The 15,201-nt window shown below is 41.1% G+C and overlaps 1 protein-coding gene across 1 annotated transcript; it reads right to left on the bottom strand.

The window, feature by feature from the left end:
- Positions 1-317: 317 nt before the first annotated feature.
- LOC311493383 (interleukin-6 receptor subunit beta) lies at positions 318-15,200 on the bottom strand. The gene is made up of 15 exons (XM_084552005.1): positions 15,110-15,200; positions 14,462-14,578; positions 14,243-14,345; positions 11,580-11,710; positions 11,364-11,494; positions 9,651-9,810; positions 9,478-9,566; positions 8,807-9,002; positions 6,611-6,808; positions 6,138-6,236; positions 4,872-5,012; positions 4,549-4,683; positions 2,922-3,006; positions 2,203-2,284; positions 318-1,698 (listed from the first exon to the last, which is right to left on the bottom strand). The coding sequence occupies exons 1-15, from the start codon at positions 15,183-15,185 to the stop codon at positions 1,183-1,185; spliced, it is 2,259 nt and encodes a 752-aa protein (XP_084408131.1). The 5' UTR covers positions 15,186-15,200; the 3' UTR covers positions 318-1,182.
- Position 15,201: the final 1 nt, after the last annotated feature.

The raw sequence follows: 15,201 nt of genomic DNA, 5'->3' as shown, positions 1-15,201 counted from the left end.
GTTTGGTTGCAGGTCTCACTCTTTTGCTGTTGTCCATATGTCCAGTCAACACAACATCTGATTTTGTTTATCCAAGCTCCCGAGTTCACTGACATTTATCGTGACCACTTTGTGGAATACTTTTTCAAAATCGATGCACTCTGTTTTTAGGAGCCGAGGAATTTTCCACATCAGCTGCCTGTTAACTAATACAATGAACTGATGGTGCATCATGGCGCTGTCGTTCCTTGAGTTCACTCTGTTTCATTCTCTTAAAATGGAAGATTTTCCGTTACTTTTAACCATTTGGAATTGACGTCACAGAGTTGGTAGGTCACTTTGGTTACTGAGGAAGGTGAAGCATGTCTGAACCACGTTCAACAAACACTCATTTGCTAATGGATTAAAGGCATGTTGAGCCAGCTGCAGGTCCAGTTACTTTTGGACTGAGAGCTGTCCGAGTACGACCACATTTTGGATCAGGTCCGTTCTAGCTATGAAATTAGAAAAAGATGAGATTTGGAACAGTTTTAGGGACCTGTAAGAAAGTCTGATCCTCTTTCCATTGGTCAGTTTTAGGAAATGCGGAGGGCACATCAACTGCAAGACAAGCAAATCACATATCTTGGTTTATTGAACATGTTCTGAAACTATAACACATCAGTCTGACTATGTCTACCTGATAAAACAGGGAGTAAAAAAGTAGTTTAAACAAGAAACAAAAACCAAAATACATGGCAAAAGTAGGCTTAAAGTGGATGAGAAAAGGGGGCAAAAGATAGGATCTAAACAACAATAAAACTATCAGAGAGACAAACTAAAACAAGAAACTGTAAGAGCCTAAAACTATGAGAGTGTAGATATAGAAATAAGATATAAAAAAAATAAAAAAAATCTCCCCAGTACAATTGTCATTAATGTAGAAAAAAACTATAACAACCAAAACATTTTTTGCACCATACTGTAAACATGATTAAAATGAAGTAAGACAGTTTAACGCAGAGGTCTATGGGGACTGACTGACCTTTGGAGCTTAAAGTGGTAGTTAGATGAACTGCACTTTTTATTTATGCAGAAGTTGCCACAGAAGTTTCTGCTTGGACACCATGGACATCTTAGTCACAAGAGGTCCCTAGCTTAGCTAACACTCCTTTAACGCTATTCTCCATCTTTATCACTGAGCTGAGAACTGAAGTTGTTGGTTCAGTCTTTTTCTGCAGCTTTTGACGTAAAGCAGCTGTTGTCTATATACCCTGCATCACAGATCAGATAAGAGGAGTCGCTTTGTCTGCTCACTGTTTCTTCCTCTGTTTTCTCCAGAACTGGCGAGTTCACCAAATACTCCGCCTCGCAGGTCATCTGATGACCACAGCGACTGTCAGCCAGAAGTTCATCAAGGTGACGTTTCACAGCGGCGTCAATCTGATGTGACCTAATCTCATTTTCTCCCTTTTCCTGAGGAAACCAGCAGTTCGCTTCATGCATCTGGACCGGCTGGTACTCTGAGCTTTGAGGATCATCACAAACACAGTCCCTGGCCAGTTTGAGCATCGACAGTTTGACAGCGACATGGCCCATGGACAGCAGAGACGAGTCTTCGTGGAGGCCCTCTTCGAACGACAGCTGGGGGTCTGGACTCACCACGATGAGACTTTTCTCCCCGAGCACGTCAGTCACCTGGAAGTCTTGGATATCCAGGATGTGTCTCTCAGTGCTCTTCTGTAGAGGGAAACGAATAATGGGATTTTCTGTTACTCCCAATGAGTTTCAACTGAAAAACTGAAAGGCCTACCACCTCTCAATAGGTTGAAACAAAACGGAAAGAGACACGAAACAACACTGAGCCCTCTCTGTTGTGATTTTGCATCTTTTAATACGTGTGTTTATATCTGTTTATAGTCCGTTCCATCTATGTATGCTAATTTTCTGTGTATGTATGCTATTATTGTTCATACATCTTTCTGGATATCTAGGATTTTGTTGCCGTTGGCTTGCATCAGTTCTGGGCGGTTTAACATATACACTGCCTGGCCAAAAAAAAAGCCACCACCTTGATGTAACTAAGCAAATAGGTAGGAGCCTCCTATTTAATAATTACTGCATGGGTGATTATCTTTCAGCGGGCAACAAGTTATTTAACCCCAACTGATGCAATGAGTAGCTTCTCAAGACTTTTACTTTGTGAGAAGATTAGTTGTAAAAGCTGGAATAAAACCTGGTTACCTGCAGGTTTGTGTTCATTAGCCACCGGCCAGTCGTGCTTCCTCGAGGGCTGGAGATGTGCGTGACAAAGTATGACTTGTACCTGCACAGGAAATTGACATTTATACAGGACTTTGAAAAATGTTTTTACTTGAATTTTCAGCAAATCTTCTGACTTCTTATTATAAGTTTGAATAATCACACTAATTGAAAGATCTAAACTGATTTGTCTTTTTCTCGAGCCACAGATCTCCCAAAATCTACGTACATGTTCATTCCACAGAATCTTTGCCGACGCAATGTGATTAATCACAAATTTATTTATTATTCCCTCAACTCTAGTGGGTCCTCCACTTTCTACTATTGGTCCTGCTCTTGTTGCTGAACTCTGTGTCAAAATCTGGGTTTTCAGACCTGAATTGTTTCAGAAGTGACAAGTAATTAACACACAGAAGGCTTGGGAAAGTTTATATTAAAGCAGCTAACGATTATTTTATACAAACGATTATAAGGATCTGCTGAAAAAGTCTTGCTACCAGATACCACAGCACACCTTCAGAGGTCAGCAGGAGTCCATGCTTCCACCTGTCATGGATTTTTTGCTGTTTGACGCAATATTAAGCATCAGTGTCTATGCATTTTGACCCACCTGTCCAGTGGTTCCCTCTGCAAACTTAATCAATCTCAAACAACAGACAATTATTTGTATCAGAGCATTAATTTGATTTTTGATCACTCACACACTCCTGGACAGGACTGAGATCATCAACACAGTCACAGTGAGCAGCAGCAGAGGAGTCACTGTAGTCACAGCTGGAAGTTCATCTGGAAAGAAAACATCAGTGCTTTAAACCAAGTTTTGTTTCAAAACTAGAATGGATGGATGAAGAGGGAAACACTGACTTCTCTATATTCTGACTTTTCCTTTTGATCTTTGATCTTTTTACTTCTGAATGTTTAATGTCTCTTTGTCTCTTTTTAATTAGTTTGCTTTCCAATTTTGAGTATCTTTGACCTCATTGGGAATCTCTTGGTTTCTTTGCTATTTGCTACAGTATACAATGAGTCTGTTTTGAATTTTTGCAGATAGGTTGCTATGATTATTATTTTTTTTTTTTATTATACAGGCCTCAGTATTGGGTAATAAGCAGCTCGCCATAGATGCTGGCCTCTGCACACAAGGGGTTGCAGGGTGGAGTTAACCTCTTAAACCCTAGGGTGGTAAATAGACATACCCAAAATAAATCAGGAATGGTCCCAAAACTATCAGGTCTGTATGCATGACCATGGTCTCTATGGATATGCGAGACTTCAGAGAATGGATTCCCAGTATTAGGAACACTGTGGCTGTTACTACATCTGATTAACTTGAAAATGAATCAGTAATTAGTAAAGCAGAAATTTCCAATAGATTATCCAATAGAAAAAAGTCTGATAGTAATGATATCATGCACAGAGATGCAACAGAACTTATTCAGTAACCCCTTGACTATATCTGTACCACAACTTTGTGGAATATGTATGCTATGAAGGTTTTAGTAAAACTTGTACCAGGCAGACTCTCTATTTGGCCATTTGGAGTGTGTTTTTATCTTTTGGAAGGGAATATGGTGAAAAATTATAACTGATTCCAACTACAATAGGCAGTGTGCACGCATTTCAACCTTTGGCCATTTACTTTGGCCTGTAAGTGATCAAATTCGACCATTGTGCACATTATTGCATCCGTAAAAATATTGATATTTCCCCCGTAGTGCTGTTGTACATGCATTTAACTCCCCAGCGAAAAAAGTCACCAAGGCATGTTGCACATTTTTTCAAAGGTCTCAGTGCCCAGAAAACACTGGCACAGCATTTGTTATCTGTAGTACCACCATCAGCCCACTAGACAGAGGCAAAGGATCAAGTATGAGTCTGTCAGGTAAGTCACCACGTGGTGCATAGATAATGGAGAATAGAGTGGAAAGGTTCAAAAGGACTCTAAACGGCAATAAAAAACACTTTTGATGAACTATTGAGACATGAGAAGACATTCTGACTTGCTGTCTGAAATTCAAAGTTTAGCTGAAGAAAGAGAAGCAGACGTAGCAGAGTAGATTGTGTGACCGGTTGCGATCCAATTTGACTGTCCATCGTATTTATTGACTCTTTTAATTTTTAACTGAAATATTCTAATTCAAACACTAACAAAACACTTGGACATTTGGTTATATTTAAAGTTTTTGCTCTTTTAGGAAAAAAATACTACACACCCAGTTGCATGACCTACTTGTAAGGGTTTCGGAAAAAATAACACAAAGCAAGAAACCACAAAAGCCTGAGAAACTTTTTCCTACAGTAGGACTGACAGCAACAAGTGAAACCCACCAGACTCTGTTCTCACAGGAACAATGGGTCCGGAGGCATTATCAGCCAATAGGTGAAGAGAATACTCTGTGTTGGGCGTCAGGTTGAAGAAGGTGTGCTGCCTTTGGTGCGGCCACAGAAACACAGATGGAGCGTCTGAATTAACGGACAAATATTAGAGGAAACATCAGCGCCAGTCAGACTGGGACAAGGTTTTAAAATAAACAACATGCAGAAGTATCCTCAGCAGAGTATCCTCTTAAAGTTACATTTTAAGAGGAGTTTCAAAATAAAAGCAAAACACAAAAAGTACTACTGATGTGTTGGAATCGGAGTAAACGTACTTCCTGTGTCTGAGTTTGTCTTCAGCTCGGCTCGGTATTCGTTCACTCTGATTGGTCTAGACTTGTTGCGCCACACACACTCCACCGTCACCGCTGTTCTGGTCACACCGATAATCTTCAGAGCGGCAGCCTCTATCAGAGCTGAAAGAACACACCAACAACATGTCCTACTCCTTCTTTGTTCTCATGGCTTCCTTCCTTCTACCTTTTTTTCCTTTGTTCTTTTGTCTCCTTCCTACCACCCTTTCACATTCCTTCTTTCATGTCTCCTTTGTTCTGTCCTCCCTTCTTCCTTTCTTCCCTTCCGTCGCCTCACTTCTTTCCTGTTTCTCTTTCCTTCCCTCATCCTTTGTTTTGTTGTCTCTGTCCTTACTATCTCCTTCCTTTCTACTTTCTCATCTGCTCTCTCCTTCCCTTCTTTCCTTTCTCGTTCCTGTCTTCCTTTCACCCTTTCTCATTTCCTCGCTCCTTCCTTTCCACTTCTTTGCTTCCTACCTCGCTTCCTCTTTTCTTGTCTCCTTTTACTTTCCTTCCTTTCTGCCTTCCACCTTTCTTCCTCATCTTGTTTCTCCCGCCCTCCCTTCCTCCTGTCTTTCCTCCTTTGTTCTTTTGTCTCCTTCCTTCCCACCACCCTTTCTCATTCCTTCTTCCATTGTGTCACCTTCCTTTTTTCCTCCTTTTCTCCTTTCTAACTTTTCTCCTCTTTATCTCCTCCTTTCCTTTCTCTTTCCTTCTATCCTGCCTTCCTGCCTCCGTCTTTGTTATTTTGTTCCCTTACTTCATGTATCCTACCTTCTGTCATAATTCCTTCTTTCGAGTCTACTTTTCTCTTCCCTTTATCCATCCTTGTTTATTTCTGGTTTTGTTTCTCCTTCCTTCTTCCTTTCCTTTCACTTTCTTGTACCCTTTCTTCCTCCCCATTGCTCTTTTGTCACCTACCTTCCAACCTCCTGTCTGAATTCCTTCCAGTCATCCTTCCACCCTTTTACCTTTCATCTTTCTTGTCTCTGTCCTCTTTCCTTCCTTGCTCCCTTCCGTTCTATCTCTGTATTGTTTCTTTTCTCCCCCATTTCTTTCTTTCTCTTTTGTTTCCTTCCCTCCACCTCCTCCTATTATCTCCTCTGCCTTTCTTTCTTTACCATCTCCTTTCTCCTTCCCACATACTTCTTTATTTCCTTTCTCTGTCCCTACCTTGCACTTCCTTCCTTTCTTTCTAGGCGTTTCTCTCATAAGCATGCCGTGCTAATCTCTTAATCTAAGTTTTACCTCCGTGCTGCAGACTGGCAGACATAGACAGAGAACGTCCACATTGCTGCTCGGAGACGGGGAACACACTGATCAGGAAGGACTCATCAGGATCAATATCTAGAAATAAAAGACATTAAAGCACAATGAGTGTGAAATCTTGAAAAAAAATGTAGTGATCAAAAATGAAACATCACTTTTATGGACCGAAAAGACATGTAATGATTGGCGTGTGCGTTTTTCCCCTCATGTCTGATCATAATCTTACACCATCTACAACGTCATGTGGTTGATCAGCTACTATTTATCAGATCTTAATGATGTTGCTGCATCTGCATCACGGTTAAAAAAAAAAAAAAAAACTCAGAGTAGAGAAATAAGATCCTGTCCTCTGAACAACGAGGCTTTTACTCTTAAATGACTGCAGGACAAAAACCAACTGAAGGTTGTTGATTGTTCAACATACAATCTCTTGGTTTAATATTATTCAGCACCTTGTATGACAGCGGTGGTGAAGCTCCCGTTGACTTCGACCCAGCGGCTGGAGGACGGGTTTGTCTCAGAGTGCAGCTGAATGACAAAGTGGCTTCCAGGCAGAGCAGAGGGCGAGGTGACGAGGGGTGCCTCCCACTGGACTAGAAGTGCGTTTTGATCCGGATGGAGACTGGAAACCCACATGCCTCTGAGCAGAGCTGCAGAGAATAGACCATTGAAAAACACCTTAATGACATTAGGAGCCTTTTATTTTGGAGAGTTAACCACAAAACAGCAGCATCTGAATGCCCACAGCTTCCTCAAACATGAGCTCAGCATTAAGCAATCATATTCTTCAGCTTTATGCCATGGACTCCTGTATCACACCCTGCACAGTTAATTTGAGTCAAAATATGTGAAGTCCTCCCGCTGCTGCGTTTCTGCTCATGATTGCAGGCGGGTCATTAGGCCGTATGTCGTGCTGCTGTGTTGCAGTAAGTTTTATCATCATGAACATCGTGTCACTGCACTTGTTCCTCTGCTATAAAAAAAAAAAAGGATGTTGCGAAAGCGGAGAGCACAACTTGAAATCTGATTATTCAAAAGTTCAACCACAACATCCAGGTCATGGTGTATCAAAACAAACCACAGCTAAAATAAATGGACTCCAAGTAGGTGTATCCAAGTGGACTGCTGAGTCCACAGACACCTGAAGGACAAGGGACATTACCTCGCGGGCAACATCCACATTTTAGAAGACAGATGATTTGAAAAAGCAGCAAAAGAAGCCATCTACGTGAAACTGGAAAACTCCTCCCTGAACAGAGGAAGTGGACTGAGATGTAATCTGCCATCACTTTACAAAACAGTCTGGATATCTGTCTGCAAAAAAATTCATCCACTTTCACACTTTGAGTCTTGAGTCTACTAATGGGTCAGTAAAGTGCGAACAAACAGGATACTGCCCAGGTTAATCTGCACAACATCCTGTTGGGCTATTTATAGACCATAGTACGTGAGTTTCAGATGTTCCTAATGAAGGCCTAAACTAACCACTGTCTCTGATCCCTGTCAGACAATCCGAACGAGAGTGGCCGTACATATACATGTGGTTACACTTGGCGTTAAAATCCACACGTGTCCCCAGCCAGCCCTTGAGATCTGAGCTCAGTTTCTTGCAAATGCAGATAAACACCAACATGATCTGTGGCGCAGCAAAGTATTAAAACAACTGCTGTCTCTACCTACCGCCATAAAACCGCTATATCAGAGCCATGAACAGCTGTTTGTTCGTCATGACTTGTGGAGATGATACATATTATGGAACCAACTGTAAAGTCTCTCTGAAATCACACATCCTTGATCTCCATCCTGATATTAGTTATTTTAGAGACAAAGCTTAGATTAGAACTAAAACCTGGAACCTTTCATACACACTGTAGTTTCACCACTGAGCTGAATCAGTGACAGAAAAATCTTTGGTAATAAAAGTAAACAAATATACTGGTCATTATTCAGGAAACATGTAACCTAACTCCAAGGGGCTCAATATGATCGCATGAATAATTAACCACATGATGATACGTTATTTACTGACAGAATCGCACCAGTGTATTCATATTATATAGTTGTTGTTAACTCTTGTTTAGATTTATTTATATTTTAGTTAGTTAACAGCTACACGGACAGAATATTTTAAAGGTCCTCACTGATAAACAGACGACATAATGAACAGACATCACTTTCTGTGCTTTCTCCTTTTCAGATGATCATTTATATTATTGATTGTGTATTTTTATTCTAAATAACTGAGGCAAATCTCTGCTAACCTGAGAGCACCCCCGTTGACTAGGTGGTCTTTAATGTGATCCCAGACTCACTGTGTGTTCGCGCTACCAAAGGAATGAGGTCAAATTTGACACCTCCACATGTGGTCAGAGATCAGATCAGTCAAATGTGGACGGATGTTAACGCAAGGTCTGAACAGAGCCATTAAGAGCAGCTACAAGTCCAGCTGCATTTGCTTTAGCCTTCTTTTTTGAATTTACCGTGTTGTTTATTAGCAGATGTCTTGCCTGACAGTGAGTGTGGTAACAAGTATGACTGGGTTAATCTTGTGATGGACTTGGTTTTCTGTGTTTATTACTTAGCGCAGAAAAAGAAGTGTAGAACACAATATAAACTAAAACAATTCAATGTAACTGTGAGACACTAACTGTTCTGGCGTTTCGTGTCAATTCTGAGGTGTGCAGAAGGTCCAGAGCCGGCCGTGGTGAACGCTGTGACTGCGACGTTGCAATTCCCCTCCTCTGCCACTACGGTCGCAGTCCTCTCCGTGACGTTCCGAAGAAACCCACCTGGCTCTTTGCTCACCTGGTATCCAAGGATAGGACATGTGGCCTCACGAGGAGGCTAACAGGAAACAAGAAAGTTCGTTTTAGTTTGAAAGTACTTTAACTGGGGAAATTCTTACTTATTGTGAAATGTCATAAACGGTAATATCTGAGTGCTCGGAGGCCACAGCTGTTGCCATCAGTCTTTTGCATGCCATGTGGTTATCAGCAACTAATTTCTTACTAAATTGCAACAGAAAATAAAGGAAAACCACACGCTTTCCTAAACTTCTCTCAAACTAATGTGTAAAATTCCACATAATTTAACATGGGTGTCGTGTTGTGTGTGTTAAAGTTTGAGAGTTGTCTTTTTGGAAATGTAATGTCAGTGGTAATTCTACAACACCACATTTTGACAAAGTGTACACAGTCAAAAAAATCTAAAAGTTACATGCAGTAACTTTTTTGACCACGTGCCGTAACAGTTTGTAACAAGTTATGTGGCTAACTGTGTCTCTTTTAATGGTTGCGTCAGTATAGTTTCCATCGGTCACCTTCCATATGAGATGAAGTCGAAGAGATCTTCCAGATGTGTTCTCTGGCTTCTCCACTCTGTAACACACGTCTGGAGGCTTGGAGGGAGCTTACAAAGAAACAGAGCAGAGCATTTTCAGGCCTGATGATGAACAATTTCTAATTCTTTCAGTGTGTGAATGTAATCCGTTACCTCTCGCCTGCGTCTTCCCACTGACGTCAGAGCTCCAGTCACTCCAGATGCCATACTTTGATCTGCAGGCTACAGCCGCTCTGTAGACGCTGCACGGCAGGAGGTCTCTGATCGTGTAGTTCAGCATCTGTTCTGTAGGAACAGGAACAACATCTGGAGCCTGAAACAAAAGACAAGAAGCCATGAACAGCCCTTACTGATGCTCAAAGTGAGTTCTGGCTCATTGTACTGCTGAGAATGATGGCCGCCCTGAGCTCTCAGATTTCATCTGGTCTAACATCCATTCCTTGCATTTCTCTTCCTCTTCTTCTTCGTGGTTTCTTTACTGCAGTTTGACTCCAGCAGTCTGACGTGGAGATTCCTTTCCTGTACTCACTTACCTTCATGCTGAGTGTGCCATAATATGAATTGCTTCAGTTGTTGAATCTGGCTGTTTGCTGTTTATACTAACTAAGCAACAGTCTCAATTGGGACTGGAAACCATTTGAAGTTCCAGCATCATGAAGCTGCTTAACATACAGTCAGTGGGTGGGATATATTAGGCAGCAAGTCAACATTTTGCTTCGTGTGTGGAAGGATTTGAGCAATATTAACAAAAAGTATCTATCAGAGGTGGTCCAAGGAAGGAGAAGAACCAGAGACAGGGTCATGGACCAAGGACGAGGATCACTGAGAATGCTAGACCATGTGGTCCGATCCTACAGATGAGCTACTGTAGCTCAAACTGCTGAAAAAGATTGTTCTGATGGAAAGGAGTCAGAACACACAGTGGATCAGTTTGTTTTGTTTGGGGCTGTGTAGCTGCAGATCAGTCAGGGTGTCCATGCTACCTCTGTCCTCTGAAAAAAAGTTCCCACAGAGACATGGAAGAAGGTGGCCTTGTCTGATGAGTCACACTGTCTTTTCATCACACGGGGACCACATAGCACCAGAACGCATTATTGGAAGAAGGAAGTGTGATGCTTTGGCCAATGTGTTCTAGGGTTTAAAGAATGCCACACATAAACTGCACAAAACTTTGATTGCAAAAAAGAAAAAGAAAAATGAAAGTCACCTTGTGATAGATACACACTGTGTGGTACGGAAGGCTGCAGACAGAAAGTCTAGCTGGTAGTTAAGTCTGCATAGAGGATCACCAGCAGCAAGTTTCCTGCAGTCGAGGACATTTACACAAGCAGATGCAGGAAAAAGTGCAACCGCTATCATGAAGGACTCTTCTTGGGGATGGCAGCCTCCCAACCTGCTCAAGGACTGTTTATCCCACTCCCCTCAGGAACCAGACACAAGAACAGCTTCTATCCACTATTTTTCATGTGCAATATCCAATTATTTAGACATGCATTTGTTGAAACTAATTTTATACCTTTTTTTGCAGTCTTGTATCTATCCTTGCTGCTCTCAAGATTTTATTTAATTGATCATTTTTTTGTTAGATTTATGATATATTCTCTTTTACTGTGCTGTGACTAGACCTCAGTACTTGTCCCTTTGTTTTGTTCCCTTTCCCTTATATATATATATATATATATATATATATATATATATATATATATATATTTTACATGCTTTGACTATTCTGTTTCTACAGCACTTTGGTCAACGTTTGTTCTTAAATCTGCTTTATAATACTGGTACATATATTTTAGCTTGAAATGAAAATTGCCAGACGACAGAGGAACCCTGTAGGTACAGAGCGTTCGCAGGAAGCCTGACCTGGGTCCACTCGCGAGAGTTGTTGAGTCTGTAGCGAAGCCAGCAGCTGCCTTCAAGGCTGCTTCTCCAGGACACAACAAGAGAGTCCTCAGCAGAGCCGAGGACCGTTAACACAGGCTGAGAGGGTTTGACTGAGGAGAGGAGAGAAGGTCTGAATTACTTTATCATCAGACATGACTCTGAGCTGCAGCAGACCAAACGTGTAAGTCCACTGACCTGCATGATAAATATCCACAGTGAGAGGCTGAGACCAGATCTCCACCCCCGTCACGTCCTTTATCCTGGCTGTCACGTTGATGACATGTTTTACGATGGCGAGGCCAAAACAGGATAGGATATTATAATTTCTGCCAAAGAAATAGAGATTACTAGGAAAACAAAATACATATGTATGGACATACAGCGGATCTTACAAACGTTTGCATTTTCTACATGTCTGTGTAAAAATGACTCAAAACATCAGCAGACTTTCACTCAATTCCTGGCAGAGAACCCAAAACAAATGAAACTAAAATCTTATAATTGCGTCTTTGCTTTTTTAGAAAAACTTGCCATTATTACATACATGTGAGGCGTAAAGGTAAGTGCACCTCTAGGAGAACCCCTAACAACCACAGTGTAAATGTCAGAGTGGTGGTAAGGACAAACACACTGCTCTCCAAAAAGAATATCATGTGGACAACCAAGAAAACTACTGGGAAAATGTTTTGTGGACACATGAAACCAAATAGAATAGTTTGGTTTAAATGAGAGGCTCATGTATGGAGAAGAAAGAACTGCATTCCAGCACCAGAACCCCATCCTGCCCATGGGGGTGGCAATGTCCTTGTTTGGGTCTGTTTGCTGCGTCTGGGCCGAGACGACTTGCCGTCAATGATGGGCCAATGAATTCTGAATTATACCAGCAAAATGTAAAAGAAAATATCAAGACTGTGAGCTGAACCTTGAGAGATACAGCAAGACAACGACCCCAAGCACACAAGTCTTTCTATAAAAAGAATGGTTAATGAATGCCCAATCCAGAGCTATCTGGATCTGGATCCAAAACTTGGAACACCCTTCAGCTTGGAAACAGATTGAACAGTCCCATACGGCGGAAGCGTTGTCTAGCATCCGGTTTATTTACTCTTATTACAAGCAGAAAAATGTAACTCAAAATCCAATGATAAAACTTACATCTAAAATCTGGGATGAAATTAGAACAAAGCTCCATAGTGTCCGCACATTGTACAGATCTACCCCATTCCATTTTAATCCGGTTTTACCTGGGATATTAAAAGATGGCATTACTAGAGACTGGTATAACAGAGGCATATGTACTTTTGGACATCTATATGAGGACAATAATTTGAAATCCTTTGAACAACTAAGATTTTCTTTTGGGCTCCCCTCTGCACATTTCTTTAAATATCTACAAGTTAGAGACTTTATTAGGGTGCAGCAGGGTGGGAAACTTATCCCCTTGGAGGATTTTGAGGTAGACTGTATGATTCGAGACAAGCATAACTCTAAAGGCTTCCTATCCTATGCTTATAACAGACTAATGAGCCTGGCAGAAAATAAAGCTCTTACTGCTCTTACTTAATTATGCTTTCAATGACTTTGAATGGAAGGAGATTTGCAGTAGCTCTCAATCATTCTCCTACAACAGCCGACACAGATTCTTACAGTTTAATCTTATACATAGGGTTTACATGACACCTCATCGTCTCCATAAGATAAGTAGTAAATATTCTGAATACTGCCCTAGGTTTTAAGACTGAAACAGGGTCCCTTCTTCACATGTTTTGGACGTGTGGATGTCTGAAGCAGTACTGGAGATCTATTTTGGACATTATTAAAGGAATTATGGGGGTGGAAATCCCAGCCAATCCACGGCTGACGTTATTAGGAGACCTGTCGGTCTTACCAAATAACACGAAAGACAACACTCGCTTCGTCAGACTAGCCCTAATTGCAGCTAACAAATGTATAACTATCAACTGGAAAAGCGAGGAGCCCCCTGGTGTTTCTTTGTGGCTTAAAGAGCTCTCGTCATACCTGCCACCAGAAAAGATCATGTTTAATCTCAGGAAAAAAACATCAGTCTTTGATAAATGCTGGGGAGGATTTCTGACCTTTTTACATAATAGAGCTGCCCCTGTAAGCAGTGTCCATGGTCAAAATTGAAAACTGTACTGCAGTGTGCTGCAGGAGTCCTGGGTGATCCCCAGGGCTGATGCAACTTTCCCCAGGCCGCTTGTTGTCTCTATCTTCTGTACCAATCCATCTCTGTGCATCTTGTTTTTAATAATTTTTAATATATATATTTTTATTTTTTGTTTCCCCTTTTTTTTTTTTATAATGCCCCTTCGATAGGTGTGAATTGGGGTTATTGCTTGACTTGTTGTATCTCATTTTTTTTCCTTTTTGCTTGTTTTCACTTGTTTTTTACTGATTATTACTGTTGTTGTAACCATTGCGGTTATTGCTATTGATTTTTTGTTTTTGTTTTTCCCCACTCTTGTCCAGGGGAAGGGGAGGGAGGGGGGCTGGGGGGGTTAATGTGGGATGTTAATTGATTGCACTGACCTTGAAGTGTTGTACGAAATCTTAATAAATAAATTGTTCAAAAAAAAAAAAAAAAGAATGGTTAATGAAGCAAAAACCTAAATGAACATTTTGTAATGGCCAAGTCAAAGTCCTGACCTTAATCCAACAGAGATGTTGTGGAGGAAACACACCAGCATCTCAGAATTGAAGTGGTTCTGTTCTGAGGAATGGGCTAAAATGTTTTCTTTTGGCTCTCTTTGTCTGCTTTTGTGAAAATCCACTGATGTTTTGAACCATTTTTATATAGAAGTGTAAACTGTTAAGGACTATGTTAATCATGAGTTTACCTGCTGATGATCAGAGAGACAGACTGGTCGGTTGACTCCTGACTCCAGACACATCTCATGGATTTGTCCGAGTTCTGGTAGTAACACGACATGTTCAGGTTCTCTGGAGGAAACATCAACAACAAAAATTGTCTCCGTGTTTTATTATTAATTACACAATGATTGAAGCATGTGGACAGAAAGCAAGAGAAATATATGTCAGAAGAAGCGGGCGCTCACTCTGCACAGATGAGCGAGGTGGAGATTTGCAGTCTCCGAAGTCGGTCACGCACAGTCGCTTGTCTTCTTTGCAGCGCTTCAGCTCGGTAAACCTCACGGCCACCTCTGACGCAGCACCTGCACACAAAATCAGATATATGGCAGAAACCCTCAGGTGCCACAGCACAGCCTATTTTTTTTAAACTTCATCAGAAAAATAAGATTTGAATCTCTAATCTGAGTGGAAAACATCCATCTAAAATTCTGGGTAGCTTTATACCACAACCCACACCTCTACTGACAACATCTGCATTTCTTTGAAACTGATGCATTTAAACCTCCTGTTGCTATATTTTTCAGCACAAAATGATTTTACACCTTCATAGAGGGAAGAATCACTTGGGTGGCATTAAACCTGTAACACCTGTTGATTCATAAAGGTCTGACTTTAAAACCTTTAAAACAAATGTGTAAAAGCCTGTTTCAGTGAACATTAAACTTTGAACAAATCAATATAAATCTGGAACAGGAAGGTTAAAGACATCCAACTTCGGCTGCTGAATTAAAAAAAGGAAGACCAATAAAGAATAATAATTCAGCTCAGTTCTGTCAATTCATGTGCACCAATCCCCATCACAGCAAAACACATCTCATTAGAAAGAAACTCACCATAAGAAGACACACTGCTGAGGACGCTCATGGCAGCCCAGGCGGCGAGGAGGCGTTCAGGAGACCAAACGTTCATGTTAACCAGTAAAAAT

This window comes from Chelon labrosus, assembly GCF_963514085.1.
Source record: "Chelon labrosus genome assembly, chromosome: 9".
Taxonomy (NCBI): Eukaryota; Metazoa; Chordata; class Actinopteri; order Mugiliformes; family Mugilidae; genus Chelon; species Chelon labrosus.
The sequence above is the reverse complement of the archived record's forward strand: the minus strand, read 5'-3'. Positions and strand labels throughout refer to the sequence as shown.

What these genes read in the sequence shown, in the direction of transcription:
- LOC311493383 (XM_084552005.1), bottom strand. Translation starts at nt 15,185, where the DNA reads ATGAACGTTTGGTCTCCTGAACGCCTCCTCGCCGCCTGGGCTGCCATG. An exon ending in GTCTCTCTGATCATCAGCAG is followed by an intron (nt 11,711 to 14,242) that starts GTAAACTCATGA and finishes TTTCTTTGGCAG; the next exon opens with AAATTATAATATCCTATCCT. An exon ending in TGCCAGTCTGCAGCACGGAG is followed by an intron (nt 5,013 to 6,137) that starts GTAAAACTTAGA and finishes GTGTTCTTTCAG; the next exon opens with CTCTGATAGAGGCTGCCGCT.